General features: G+C 50.4%; 1 protein-coding gene and 4 non-coding genes across 5 annotated transcripts; all 5 read right to left on the bottom strand.

The window, feature by feature from the left end:
* Positions 1-5,864: 5,864 nt before the first annotated feature.
* Positions 5,865-12,242, bottom strand: Rpl3 (ribosomal protein L3). Its single transcript, XM_008851231.2, has 10 exons — positions 12,110-12,242; positions 11,143-11,335; positions 10,199-10,367; positions 9,404-9,539; positions 8,125-8,311; positions 7,446-7,606; positions 6,951-7,052; positions 6,533-6,628; positions 6,115-6,234; positions 5,865-5,963 (listed from the first exon to the last, which is right to left on the bottom strand). The coding sequence occupies exons 1-10, from the start codon at positions 12,110-12,112 to the stop codon at positions 5,919-5,921; spliced, it is 1,212 nt and encodes a 403-aa protein (XP_008849453.1). The 5' UTR covers positions 12,113-12,242; the 3' UTR covers positions 5,865-5,918.
* Positions 6,706-6,799, bottom strand: LOC115067399. Its single transcript, XR_003846814.1, has one exon. It is a non-coding gene; the product is annotated as a small nucleolar RNA U83B (small nucleolar RNA).
* On the bottom strand, positions 7,979-8,073 carry LOC115067400. Its single transcript, XR_003846815.1, has one exon. It is a non-coding gene; the product is annotated as a small nucleolar RNA U83B (small nucleolar RNA).
* LOC115067401 lies at positions 9,540-9,591 on the bottom strand. The gene has a single exon (XR_003846816.1). It is a non-coding gene; the product is annotated as a small nucleolar RNA U82P (small nucleolar RNA).
* Positions 11,661-11,726, bottom strand: LOC115067404. The gene has a single exon (XR_003846819.1). It is a non-coding gene; the product is annotated as a small nucleolar RNA SNORD43 (small nucleolar RNA).
* Positions 12,243-14,829: the final 2,587 nt, after the last annotated feature.

Raw genomic sequence — 14,829 nt, 5'->3', positions numbered from 1 at the left:
TATTATTATTATTATTATTATTATTATTATTATTATTATTGTGTGTATATGTGAGTTCAGGCATTTGGGTTTCACTGCGTGTGTGAAGGTCAGGGGATAACTTTCCAAAGCTGGTTTTCTACTTCCGCTGTGGGCTCTGGGGATTGAACTCAGGTTGTGAGGCTTGCTTAGCAAACACTTTCACCTGCTGAGCCATCTCACACATAGGCCCTGAAAGGCTCTTTTGTGAACTCATAACTTGGATTTGTGATTTTCCCATCCTGCCAGGTGTTCTTGTTCAGGTTCACTCTGGGTTGCGTATTACTCGGCCTTCACAGCTCAACAGAGGCCTTCCTCTTTCAGGAAGCCCTCCCTGACTGCTACAGCTGTGGTTGCTCTCTGCACTGCCCCTTAGCCATCCCAGTTTAGCTTTAGAGCTGTCCCCAAAACCATAGTCTGCAGGGGAGAAAACTGAGACACAGACTAGCCTATCCAAAACTGACTGTGAGTCCTCAGAGGCTGGAACTGGGGCCAGGATATCCCTATGCTCAACCTGTTCCCTGTCTACTGCACAATCAGCCTTCAGACTTACACTGGAACCTTTTTGTTTGCTTATTTTGTTGAATATTTAGGCGGGGAAGGGTGTGTGTGTGTGTGTATGTGTGTGTGTGTGTGTGTGTATGTATGTGTGTACATGTGAAGGCATCAGAGCACAACATGCAGGAATTGGTTCTTTCCTTCCTTCCATGCTGTGGGTCCCTGAAATTGAACTTAGGTTGTCAAGGCTTAGTGGCAAGTGCCTTTACCAGTGAGCCATCTCATTGGCCTTGTTTTGGTTTTGTTGGGGGGGGCGGTGTTTGGTTTTTGTTTGTTTGTTTTTTGTTTTTGAGACAGGGTCTCCCTGTAGCCCCGGCTGTCCTGGAACTTGCTATGTAGACCAGGCTGGCCTTGATCTCATAGAGATCTGCTTGCCTCTGCTTTTCAAGTGCTAGGATTAAAGGTGTGCACCAACTTGCCTGACTTGTTTTCTTTGTACCCAAGCTGGCCTTGAGCTGCTGGGTTCAAGTGATCCTCCTGCCCCAGCAGCCTGAGTAGCTGGGACTGCAGGTGCACACCACCACATCCAGCTCACCACTTGTGTATTTCAGATGAATTATAAAACAGTTCACACATATTGAAGGAAATGGGACAGTGTCACCACCTCATGGGCATCTCTGTGACTTGCTCAGTGACACTGAGCAGTCCTTGTGGGAGATGCAAACAGCTCTGGTGCCTTAGTCTGCACTACTGATGGAGCCCCCAGGCCCAGGAGCCCATACCACCCTATACCACCTCTTGGGTCAATGGACTTTGTGATTGTTTCTAGGTTGGTGCTAATAATCAGGTTTTCAGAAATGAAATAAAGCCTTTGTAAAGACAGCTCACTGAGCCAGGTTGGTGGTGCATGCCTGTAATCCCAGCACTCGGGGGAAGAGTCAGGAAGAACAGAAATTCAAGCTCATCCTTCTGCTACATAGCAAGTTTGAGGCTAGCCTGGGCTACATGACACCTCTCAAAAAAATTAAAAAATAAAACTAGCTCACCCAGACTGGGGTCACCAAAACCCACAGTAGGCATTTCGTTTGACTCTCTGTTCTGAGACTCCACTGTGTGTCAGGCCCTGTTGGTACTGGAGCCTCAGAAGTTCCTCTGTGATAGCCCAGTTTACAAGTGGAGGCCATACCCTGCTGGACATTGACAGTCATAGCTTTGGGCTGCTGTGGCCACGTGGCTGGGCTCCTAGGGAAGATGAAAATCCTTCTGTTAGCTCCTGACTGCACAGAGCTATTTCCATCTGACTTTATTTTGCTCCGTTGAGCACCACATTAAGCCCAGCTGTGGCCTGGGGTGGCCCTGCCTGGGACTGCTGGGTGCTGCCTCTGCCTTTTTGAATCAAATCAAGAGCTCTGGGGTGTAACTAGGTGGGGTGGTGTACACCTGTGATCCTAGCACTTGGGAGGCTGAGGCAGAAGAATCAGGTGTTCAAGCCAGTCTGGGCTACATAGTGGGTCACAGGCCAGCCTGGGAAACCCTGTCTATAAAAAATTTTGGGGTGGAAGTCCGAACACAGCTATTTGCTATGCCCCCCTGGGTGAATCGCTTGCCTTCTCTGAGTCCTGGTTTTATAATCTGGAAAATAAAGCCAAAATATTTTCTCATAAGGCTGTCCAGACACCCAGCAAATATTTATAGAGACCGCAGAATGGGGGCAGGGAGCATGTAATGAGCCCGGTACACAGTAGGTGCTTCATAAATGTTGGCATGTGAACAAGTGAATTCTCAGTGTGAGCCTGTGAAAGCCCCTTCAGCCTGGATGGCCCTGCCTTTGAGGGTAAAGAAACTGCTTACTGGGAAGTGTGAACATTTTGTCTGTCCCCCAGGTCTCAGACCTCCTTCCCACCTTCTGCTCTGTGCCCCAAAACCTTGACCTCTAGGGATGACACCTACCTAACTGCTGTGCCACTTCCAGTTGGCTTGACTACTGGAAGTCCCCAGCACAAGAGCCAAAGGTTGAGGTCTGTAGTGAGCTGGCAAATGGTGAACAACCAGCTCTCTGGGAGAAGGGCCCATATCTGGGGTAAACATTTCAAGGCTTTAGGGATGAATGGGTGAAACGGGCTTAGTTGGTTAACGGGTCTTAGCTGTGTTGACATGGCATGGAGAACAGTGGGTTGTATCAATGTCCAGTTTCACCTGGGGCTCTGACATGCTCATGGGCTGATGTAGTCATGGAAAGTGCTTGGACCCTCATCTGTGAAATGACAGGATAACACTTCTCTGAGGAAGCATAGGCCAGCCACTGTCACCTAGCACTCTGTGCTATGCCCCAGGCTGGGTGAATGGCCGGAGAACTGGCCGGGTAGTAGTCATTAGTAAAGGGGTCCATGGTGATGGGGTGGCAGTCATAAGGATGGGGAAGTGGCCACATTAGCTATCTTTAGCGCCTTCTCTCAGCCTTTTCCTCTGCCTGGCTGAACAGAGCTGGCGTGGGGAGAGGGAGGCAGGGCCACTTCTCCATAGTCACATGAAACCACTGCCCTGGAGCCACCATGGCCACTCAAGGCCCCTGGAGGGTGGGACTGGCTGTGGTATCTGGTTCTCTATGTCCAATGTCAGTGGGAAGCATCCTCTGCCACCCCCATTTGTGAAGAAAGCAAGGCCCATAGAGGAGCTTAGGAAAGGGCAGGGACAGAGAGACTCGGGCTGCAATGGTGCGGGGAGTCACATCTCCTATTCCTCATGGAGGCCTGACAACTCTGCTTGTGGTGGGCTGTGGGCACAGTATTAGGCACCTAGTTTCCTAGAGGCAAATTCTGCCTCCTTGCTTCCCTACTTCTGGGAGTCTCACCAAGGGGCCTTAAGCCTCTCTCTGCTGAACTGTCAGTATTGTTCAGTGAGACCAAGTGTTTATGACCTGAAGAAGCTCAGACCCAGCTGTGGCTCCATTTCCCCATCTATGAAATGGGAACAGTGGTTGTGGGGACTGAAGGTGATTCTGAGCCCAGTACAAGGTGTAGCACATAGTAGGCATTTATCAAACAGCTGACCTGCCCAAGGAGCTAGACCAGGATTTGGCAGTCACTCCTAGCACAAGGGTGGGGTCTCAATCTCCAGTCATGCCCCTCACCCCCAGGTGGGCACTGTGTGCCCCTAAGCAGGGTACCTACCCCCTCCCAGCCTCTGCCTTGGGTTCACATTGGTACAGTGAAGTAGTAACATGTCTCAGGAGGTGTCCCTGAAGTCTGGGCTAGATCGGGAGAATTACTAGGGCTCCTGGAAGCCAGCCAGGGCTAGACCCAGAATCGGCCCTGATATTGAGACAGGTAAGCCTTCAGTGGAGGGCAGGGCAGGCAGGGGGGACCAAGTAGCTGCACGCAGAGAACTGGTGAAGGCGCTGAGGCTGCTGGCAGCATCGGTGCAGGGGGACAGACAGGGCCCCATCCCCACCCCAGCAAGACTGTCACCAGGATCTAAGCCAAAGCACTTTGGGGTAAGCCCAGATGGTGGCCAGTTGGCCACCCCTCCAGCCTCCTGTGCTATCCCTGGTTCTGTCTGCCTTTTAAGGCAATGGTGGCTCTTGCCACCACCTCCCTGTTCCTACTTGCTCAGAAAGTCCCAGCAGGTATTTGTTTTCCAGGAGGGTTGGAATGCCACTAAAGGATTCCAGAGAGACCTGTCTGGGGCTTCTGGCATGAAAAAAGTATGACAGGAAGCACACACCACAGGCATGGGAGATGTGCCCTCAGCAACAAGCTTGGAGCAAGGGCAGAAGAGAGTTGACCACCCTACCCCAGCAAGCCTTCAGAGATGGAGACTCCCACCATTGCACACCCAGGCAGACAGTACTCAGCAGCAATGTTTACTGAGCACCTACAGTATGCTAGGCTCCTTCATGGCCTTCCTCCCTTGAGCTGGGATCAAAGGCCAAGGAAGCCCTTCTCAAAAGCCTCAGCACCTGCCCTAGGGGTTGTACCAAGAGTTTCACCTGATGCATCCAGAGCCTACAAGGCCCATCACTCTGTGGCCAGTGGCCTGGTTTGTATTAATCATACTAAACCCTCTCATCTGCCTCCCAGAGAGGTACTTCACCTCCCCAGCACTAGAGGCTAGCACCCCAGAATAGGGAGCAGGTAGGTGCTACAGGCTTGAGAGCCCAGCACTGCACATGGTGTTGCTCTCCAACAAAACAAAGCTTCCTGTGCACTGGGAGGCGTCATTTGGCCTAGTGTCAAGAGGCTGTGTCCAACTGGGCTAGGACTGACCTTCCAGGAAAAATAAAAGACTTTGAGCTGGTGTTGGACTGATGTGGCTAAGTTCACCTCAGCTGTGGTGGCTCATGCCTCCACTTCTGGCCTGGGATACTGGACACAAACCTAAGGCCCCTCAGCCTGAGAGCAGGTATCCCCAGCAGCCTGTTCTCAGGACCCATTCCCAATCATCCTGGCCAAACACACTAACACCTCTGCGGCCAGGGTTGTACAGGGAGTAAGGCCCAGCAAAGCCTATCAAACCAGAGTTTAGTGGGCAGCATAGTTCCAAGGCCAGCTTAGAGAAGGGATAGATGGAAAAGGGGCTAAAGTGGGGGTCCTGTCCAGCTGCATCCTCCTAGAAGCAGAGTCCAAGCATGGGTTCAAATCTAATGCCCGATGGGCAAGGCCTCAGCAACATTAAGGTCCTGCAGTAAGCAGATTCCACAGGACATGTGCTGTGCCTGCCCCCTGGTGGCCCAGGCTGCAAGTACAGCCTTAAGCAGTGGAGCAATTATACCTGTAACCTCCAGATGCAGGCCTCACTGCACACCAACCTCCAGTACACTGTGGGCATACCCTGTATGTGGCCTACCCCAGCTGCTCAGTGATAGGGAACCTAACACTGAGACTGTAGACTCTATAATCCATAGAACAGATGCTTAGTGGGTACTACTGCAAGTAGGTAAGGCTGAAACCCAGGCCCATTCCAGGAAGTGGAAAGGGGCCACGCATCAGGGCCTCTACTAGGCCCAGGTGTGATGCCATGCTGTGCAGGGTTGACATGTGACCCCTCCTTCCCAGAGGTTAATGCAGATTACAAAGGACCCAAACAAGCCCCAACTAGAAGCTGCTCCACAAGGATTAAGCCAAAGTACTTGTAGGCAGGCCCCAGGTCTGCTGAATCCTTGCCAACCTGTGCTGCTAAAGGCACCAGGGCACACCAAGTCCCCGCCCACCACAGCCTTCTAAAGCAGTTCCAGCTGCTTCAACAGGACAAGCCCCTGCCTTGACCACGCCCTAAGTCTGCTTCTTCAGGGACTGAAGCCTCCCAAGTGCCTCCCACTGCCTGCTCATGCCTATAAAAAGAAGCCCAAGTCAGTGGAAAAGTTTTTATTGAGACCCCACCAGTCACACAATGTGCCTCTAACACTAAGCACCTTCCTCCTTGGCAATCCGGTCTTTCTTGAGTGGTCCCTGTAAAGAGAAGTAGAGAAGCAGGTGTCAGTGATGAAGACACTACTAGTAAAAGTACTCCACGGGGGGGGGGGCTCCTCCTCCCCCTGCACAGGCAAAAATACCCAAGACAAGATGGGCTGCCATATGCTCAACCAAGGTGGGGACTCACCATGAATGCTTTTTTCTCCTCCATGGTCTGGAAACGGCCATGGCCAAATTTGGAGGTTGTATCAATGAACTTCAGGTCAATCTTCTCCAGAGCACGGCGTTTGGTCTGGACAAGCAAAGACTGTGGACAAAGACTGGCAGTGAGTTGGCATTCCTCAACACAACTGAATGAGCAGTCAGTCACAGGGCCAACTCAACCTCCTGGAGACAGGGCTTCCTCCCACACAGTACCACTGCAGACTGAACCCTGACCCAGTCAGTACATCAGGATGAGCAGGATTCATTTTTGTACTAAGGAAACAGGCACTTCCTCCTCAGAACCTCAAAGCTGCATCCTTCCCCATGAACTATGGGACAGCTCTCCCTCAAAAGGGGTGAGGCTCCTGGTGACATGATCCTGGAAGGCCACCCAACCTCACCTTACGGAGGGTGAGCACTCGTTTCTTGGTTCCCACCACACAGCCTTTCAGCATGACGAAGTCATTGGTCACCTCACCATAATGGACAAAGCCACCCTGAGGTTAGAACAAAGTTACAGGTCAATGCAGTACAGATTAAGCACAGGGCCACCTTCAGGTGCAGGGTGGCCTTAGCTGTTCTCAGAAGGAAGGCAACAGGGAATGGTTCCACACTTTCACTCAGGCGCTGTACCCAGCGCACATTCCAGGGCCTCATCACAGAACAGCTAGCTGGGCCTGAGCCCACTTCACCAAGTAGCCTCAGTTGAATGGACCCAGACAGACAGTCGACAGGGGTGCCATTAATGACACTACAACCAGCCTAGCCAGTAGCAAGCCTGATCTCACAGAAGCCTAGGGGTCAGCTCCCAGCACTCACCAAGGGGTTGATGCTCTTGTCGGAGAGGTCATAGTCGGTAGAGGCATTGTTCTTGATCAGCTTGCCATCCTTGATAAGGTAGCCCTGTCCAATCTTGTAAATCTGAACAATAAACACAGTATTAGTATCAACCTGAGAGCAGAGGGTTCTAACAACCAGGCCAGGAGCCCAAAGGGAGCTATTTCCAGACAAGGGCAGGAAGGAGTCTCATGTAATTGCAAAGAGGCAGCAGCTAGTCCCCACCCACAGATAAGCAAAGGCTAGAAGTGGGAGGGTTCTCAGTCCTGTTTCAGGTGGCTGGGCCTGATCCAAAAGTACTGTCATTAGCATCCCACCATTTGGGGTAGAGACTGGACACACATGAACTACAAGTGAGAAAACATCTGGGCTACCTATATGAGACTAACAAATACAACCTGCAGTAAAATGATTCACTCATGTAATTCTAACACTCCCAAGGGACTTGTCCTTTGTGGTAAACTACTCAAGCCTTACCTTCTTGTTGATCTCTGTGCGATGATGGTAGCCTTTCTGCCCAGCTCGAGCCACAGAGAAGGCCACACGGGCAGGGTGCCAAGCTCCAATACAAGCAACCTTGCGCAGGCCTCGGTGGGTCTTACGGGGCAGCTTCTTGGTGTGCCAGCGGCTGGTGACCCCTGGAGAGACACTATTTTAACACGAGGGCCTGGTACACACCCTACTGGCCCTTTCCTGTTGTGAATGCCCAACTGGAGTTCAACTGTGGTACTTGAGGACCAGGAATGCCAAGCCTGTCACTCCAAACACCACCCCTCATCTATACCACCCTTACATACTCAAAAATCAGGCTGGTCTTGATCTCAGATCTCTCCTAGGCTATGCCCCTCACATTAATATGGTTGTTGGGGATCTTAACTCTGGTCCTCATCATTAAGCAGCAGTAACTTCACTCACTAAGCCCTCCTCCCAAGTTCCTTTTTAAAAAGGTGGGCTTTGTGTGGAATCTGTCAAAATCCCATCCCAAAAAGCCCCAGTGGGCTGACCAGGGAGCTTTTCTCAGAAGGAAGGCAACAGGAATGCTTCCGCAGTCTTAGTCGGGTGCTGGACCTACCTAGCACACTCCAGGGCCTCATCACAGAAAAGCTAGGCCTTCCTCCCGGATGCATTACCCAGAGTCCCCAACCACTAAGCTCACCTTTGTAGCCTTTGCCTTTGGTCACCCCGATGACATCAATCATTTCATCCTGCCCAAACACCTGGTTCACAGGGACTTGCTGTTCCAGCCTTTCCCGGGCCCAGTCTAGTTTCTCAGCCACAGTGCCCCCGTTCACCTGGATCTCCATCAAGTGGGCCTTCTTCTGACGGAGAGGAAGCAGGCGCATCTAGGAGGAAGCAGATGCAGCTTAGGTCAGATTTCCAACATTCCTCCTCTGCAGATAGAATGACAGGCTGGGACAATCTGACATCAAGGATATGTATGACTACAGATAACTAGTCACCCTGAATCTCTAGATCAAAGGACTTGTGACAGTGCCTAAGGGTAGCCCTGGCTACACTGGAACCCACTACATAAACCAAGCTGACCTCAAACTCAAATCCACCCTCTTATCAAAACCTTAAGTGCCAGGATTAAAGGTATGTATCACCAAACCCAGTAGGACCTTTATTCTTGCAAAGCCAATAAATAATCCCACTTTCAATTACAATACTTTGTGTGTTAAAGAGTTAAGGGGGGCAGAGGCAGGAGGATCTTGGTAAGATTGATCTAAGTGGTGGGGGGGGGCAGGTGTTTCCAGGCCAGGTGGGCTACAGAATCTATCAAGACAAAGCAAGGGGCTGGAGATGGAGAGGGGATAGCCAGCCTGGTCTATATAGTGAGTTCCAGGACAGCTGGGGCTACAGGGAGACCCTGTCTCAAAAAGACCCCCCCCTCAAAAAGCAGACTGCCCTTATGAAGGACCCAGGTTCAATCCCAGCACCTATATGCTGGCTGCTGCCCTCATCCAGCCTTAATGGCTTAGCTATTTCCTCCAGAGCCTTTAAAAAGCTCAATACACTATCTGTACTAACACAGCAATCTCTAAGCCACTATGCTGGCCACTGACACTGTTTAGGTAGGAGGCAGCCATTCTAACCAGCAGATTCCAGATCACATGACAGCAACATACAGGGGCCTTCCTGAGTCTACACCAGATAAAGCACATGAATCTGTGTCCCCTCAAGTCATAACAAGTGAGTAGGAACAAGGGCACAAGAGTGCCCTCTGCTGGTACTGGTCAACCCAAGGTATGGATACTTCATAACAGCAACCTGGAGTCAAGTCCTAGCAGTGACAGCAACCTGGAGTCAAGTCCTAGCAGTGCAGAAGCTGTCGATGACCTGTGGACTCACCATAAAATTGATCTAGTGCCATTTCTGTCTGCTAGCACATGACACCCTGGGGCCCACCTGCCCCCGGGCTGCTAAGAGCTCACCTGGGTGTGGGCGATGATGCGGATGACCTGGCAGTACTTCTTCATGCTGCTGAAGTCCTTCTCCAGCTGCTTCTTGCCCATGTCGTCCTGCCATTTCTTACAGTACTTGGTGAAGGCCTTCTTCTTAGATTTGTGCCTTCAGGAGATCAGAGTTGGGGGAGGGGCTGGGTACAGGCCTTCATCACCTTTCAGAGGGTGAGCGGAAGGCACTGGCACCACGTGGGATGGGGCTCATTGCCAGCTTCTAAGGAGCCTTTTCCACTGGCAAGCGGAGCCTGGATGGAGCTCATCGGGCATAGCCGAGCGGAGCTGAGCAGAGGTCCACAGGTTAAAGTATGCCACAAACATTCACAACACAATTCTTGCTCCAGGGTGTCAGAATTTCCCTTCCTCTAATGGGGGAAGGGTCCTAAGGTTAATACCCTTTTATATAGAAACCAGAGCAAAGGACCTAGCTTAAGAGTCACAGTCCTTGCCTAGTACTGCCAATGTCCCGAGTTCAATGCCCAGCACCAAAAGAATTGAGAACACAAGGCCGGAGGCACTGGAAATAATCCCAGACCTCTTTTGGTTCCTAGCTGAATTTGTATTGGCCAACATAAAACAGCACCAGGTTTTCAGCCAACCAATGCCCACAAGACAGAATGAGTCAGCTTTTAGCTCAGAAACCAGGGGCTGTTCAAGGTCTGTCTTCGGGTATCACTGTCCCAGGCACTCCTCCCCTCAAGGAAGGCCAGCCCAGAGGATCCCTGCACTCTACACCACCCTAGGACCGCATGGCTTTGACCCCCTTACCAGTTCTTGTAGAAACGCCTTTTGCATTCGTCACTGATATGCTCAGCAAAGACTGTCTTAAAGGTGCGGAGGCCACGTGGGGTTTCTACGTAGCCCACGATGCCCACAACCACCATAGGTGGTGTCTCCACAATTGTGACAGCCTCCACAACTTCCTTCTTGTTCACCTCTGTGAAGAAGGCAGGTGGACATTAGTGGGTGGCTAAGAACTCCCACCAGTCTGCCTTCCAGGATTATTCTCAGCATGGCTCTGTATTATTTCCCTGTATTCTGCCTGCATGTAAGTGCACACCCGTGTCTGCAATGCCCAAAGGCTCTGTTAGTACAGATGGATCCCCTGAATTGGACTAAGACATGGCAGCTAGCCCCCATGGGAATGCTGGGAACTGTATCCAGGTCCTATTCAAGAAGCTAGTAGTGCTTGCTCATCATTAGCAGTCATTCTCTCTAGCCCCCAATACATCTCTTTGAGATGGGGTCTCCCTGTAGCCCCAGCTGGTCTGGAACTATATAGACAGGTTGGCCTCAGAGATCTGCCTGCTTGTCTCCCAAGTGCTGAGATTAAAGGCATGTGCCTAACGCCCAGCCCTTTTTGAGACTGTTAAAGACAGATAAGGCTGCTCTCCTGGGATTATCATGGTGTGCCACCATGCCTGGCTTCCACTCTGCATCAGTGCAGCCAAACCAAAAAAATCCCAAGCCAGGTGTGCTCTCACCTGTAAGCACCAGGAAGGAAAAGGTCCTGCAGAACTGACTGCTGTGTTGAGGCTCACTCTAAGTGGGCTCACAACAGGAAGTCAGTTTCTGTTCCAGTCAGAACAGCTCAAGCCACACAAGTTGACATAGTTTGTTGTGGCTCTTGACAAATGGGCTAGGTAGCCCTGGCTTAACAACCAGTCCTATAACCATTCCCTACCACCAGCTAAAGGAAGTTATGTACGTACTAGATCCTGGCCGGTCAACTTCACGCACAATATGGGTCATGCCAGCCTTATAACCCAGAAAGGCTGTGAGGTGGACAGGCTTGGAGGGGTCATCCTTGGGGAAGCTCTTCACTTTCCCGCGATGCCGGCTGCTGCGTTTCCGAGGCAAGAAGCCCAAGGACCCGTGCCTGGGAGCCGAGAACTTCCTGTGAGACTTTGGGGGGGGGGAATCATCAACATTAGCACAAGCTTCTTACCTGCTGTTAAAATTCAGCAGCCACACCAAACCCAGGAATATATTTCCACTATTTAAAACTCACATTATATGACCTGCAACAGTGCTAACTTAAAACCTCTCATCTTGCAGCGATAGCTCACCACCTGCTTGCCCTTAAGTACTACTACTAAAAATGACTCAAGTGGCCTTACGGGTGAGCCAGACTGTCCATTAAATGGATGCTGAAGGGCTAATGGCCACTCAGCCAGCAGAGGCATTTCAGGAGCCAGCCTGGAGCACAGACCTCCAGCACTCCCAGAGCCATTATCAGAACTTGACAATCAGCACAGAGTTTCTGTCCGCCCGTCAAAAAGGTTCATCATTTATGGCTCCAGGGAACTCCAGGGAACCTGCCTCCCGCTATGATTCCTCTTCACCCAATATAATCTCAAACCCCGCAGCGTGACAGGACAAACTACCCAACAGTTCCCGATCTCAACCAGTACTGAACGCGGTGACTCTGGTTTCTGAACCCGGCACCTTCAGGCCTGCTCCCGCCCCCCCACGACTCTCCCGCAGGCCCGGGCCGATCATCCACACTCCTTTACACGCCTGGCGAAAGCTCCAGAACTCGGCCTGGCCACGTCCCACTCCCCGGCCCTTGTGCTCCTAGCGCGGCTTTAGCGCGCCGTCCAGGCCGCGATGGCGCCGATGCGCCGCCGATGCTGCCTGGCTATGGAGGAAGGAGGCCGCAGCCACAACGGTACGTACCATCACGTCGTCAGTCTCCGCCGTAGAGGGCGGTACGGGCCTGGCGCAAGGTATATAAGGCCACGCGTACCCCGCCCCTTCCGGTGTGCGAGCGCGCGCCCGCGGCGGACAAACGTAGGGTCGAAGGGCGCGCGGCGGACGCCATTCTGCAAACGCTTTCCGGCACCTAAGTGTAGGCTCCGCTCCCTACGGCAAGTGGTTGGGGTCAAATTTAGTTAGTGAAAAGCCGCTGCGGTTTACACTGCAACGAATCTACGGCGTGCCGCAGCATCCACACTTAAAGATAATGTAGCAAAATGGTTGCATTGATTGAATTCGCGTGGAATTCGGTCCCTGGAATTGAGCTATCCGATGCTAGCCTCTTCAGCTCCGCAGAGATCAACGATGCAATGACGTTAAACTAACTGCGTCGCTGGAGCAGCTTTTTAAGTTGAAAAGACTACATAGGTCCCTAATTTGCCAGTGTTTTTGGTGCGACACCCACTTGCCTTTACTGTCTTGATTTTGGGCATGCCTCCCTCAAGTCCTGTCTCACCCATTCCCAGTCCCGGAAGCAATGTCCCGTACATTTTGAAAGTCTCCCAAGGATGCCTCGTGACCTGGAGTCATTAACGAGAACCAAATCTTAACAGAATTATCTCCTTAATGCTCACAGCTACCGCTGTTTCCTCAATATTGGGCAGTAACTCCCCAGGTTGTTAGGCAACTGTGGGACCTAACTTACACTCATCACCTGGCTCCCTCCATCCCAATCTTTGATTCTGGGCCCGTCTTTCGCACCTATTTTGTGTGTGTCTGTGTTTAATATTTTTATTTTATGTGTACGTGTGTATTGCCTGCATGTGTGTAAGTACACCCATGTCGTGCAGTGCCCACGGAGGACAGACGGCCTCGGATCCCCAGGAACTGGAGTTAAGGACAGTTGTTAGCTGCTATGTGGCTTCTGGGATTCAAACCCCTGTCTTCTTGCAAGAACAGCCAGTGTTCTTAACCGATGAGCCATCTCTCCAGCCACGCCCCCATTGTTGTTTTTTTTAAATCATTGTTTGGAGGGGGCATGCTGGCTTTCCCTTGTAATCCCAGCTGCTGAGAATTCTCAGGCTGCTGAGAATTGCAAGTTCAAGGCCAGCCTTGGCTACACTTGAAATTCTGTCTCAAGAAACAACAAAATCTTTCTCATTTGAATTTTTTTTACATTTACTTATTTGTGCGTGTGTATATTCGTGTGTATGTATGTGTATGTGAGTGTGGGTGCCTGCTGAGCCCAGAGGTGTAGTATGTTACAGGCAGTTATGAGCCACCTGAAGGGGTACTGGGAATCCAACTTCATCCTCTGCAAGAGCAGTATGTACTTTTACCTGCTGAGCCATCTCTCCAGCTCAGGAACTTTTTTTTAAATTAAAAAATATTTTTTTGAGGAGCGTGAACATGGATTTATCACGGAGAAGTGAGAAAGAACTCCTGAAAGTGTTGCAGGCCTGGAACAGAGGCGACCATGACCCCAAAGACTGAAACAGGAAACAGTTTATTGTACCTGTACAGTGACCATGAGAGATTTTTTTAAAGCAGGACCCCAAAGGAAAGCTTAACCTTTACACTCCACGTACAGCTCAGTTTCTTTGTCTCTCACATGTGGTAACACACATGTCCTGATTGGGTGCTCTGTGCTACAACGTCATGACAGGAAGAACTGTGACACAGGTGCACTTACCTACATGCAGGCAATACATGCATACACATAAAATAAAAATAAATAAAAATTTTTCTTTTTGGTCTTTTTGAGACAGGGTCTCCCTGTATCCCCAGCTGTCCTGGAACTCACTATGTAGACCAGGCTGGCTTTGAACTCACAGAGATCCACCTGCCTCTGCCTCCCAAGTGCTGGGATTAAAGGTGTGCACCACCACGCCTGGTTTAAATAAAATATTTTTTTTAAAAAGAAATTTCTGTTAGCTGGGTATGGTGGCACATACCTTTAATCCCAGTATTTGGGAGGCAGAAGCAGGCAGATATTTGTGAGTTCAAAGCCAGCCTGGTCTACATAGTGAGTTCCAAGCCAGCAGGGAGTACAGAGAAATCCTGTCTCAAAGAGACCATAAAAAAAGAAATTCCTGTTGAAGTTCTACTTGATTCTTATAACAAAAAATGTGTAAGAGACTGTTGATTTTGAATTGGCTCCTGATCTGGAGCCAACAGATTAAATCAATACATAGTCATTCTTGCTAAATGAGTCTAAGATTGTTGTATTGAAGTAAATGTATGAATATTTGGTTGGTGACAGCAACTAGGCAGTCACAGGCAGTCAAATGATACCAAAAATATAAACCAATGAAAATTTAGCATGTTTTTGTCCTGTTCTTGCAAAGGATCCGATTTTGATCCAATTTTGATTTGTGAACACCTCCCCCGACCCATGACTGAATGTAGACAGATCCACCCCTGTGCAGGGACTCAGAGAAGCCGAGAGCTTGAGAGTGTAGTGGCTGAATCATGCCTGGAGGACAGCATTCCACTATACCCTCCCTTCCTCCAGCTCTTACACCCTTTTTCCCCTTTCTTCCAGGTTGTTCCCTGAGCCTTTGACGGGTTTTTTTGTTTTGTTTTTTTGGTGGTTGTTTGGTTTGGTTTTGTTGAATTGTAAGTTGGTTAGTTTTTTTTTTTAATTATTAATTCTTTTTTTTTTTTTTTCGGTCTTTTTGAGACAGGGTCTCCCTGTAGCC

Source organism: Nannospalax galili, unplaced genomic scaffold (genome assembly GCF_000622305.1).
Source record: "Nannospalax galili isolate Female #2095 unplaced genomic scaffold, S.galili_v1.0 scaffold445, whole genome shotgun sequence".
Lineage (NCBI taxonomy): Eukaryota > Metazoa > Chordata > Mammalia > Rodentia > Spalacidae > Nannospalax > Nannospalax galili.
Note: the sequence above shows the minus strand (reverse complement) of the source record. Positions and strands in the feature narration are given on the sequence as shown.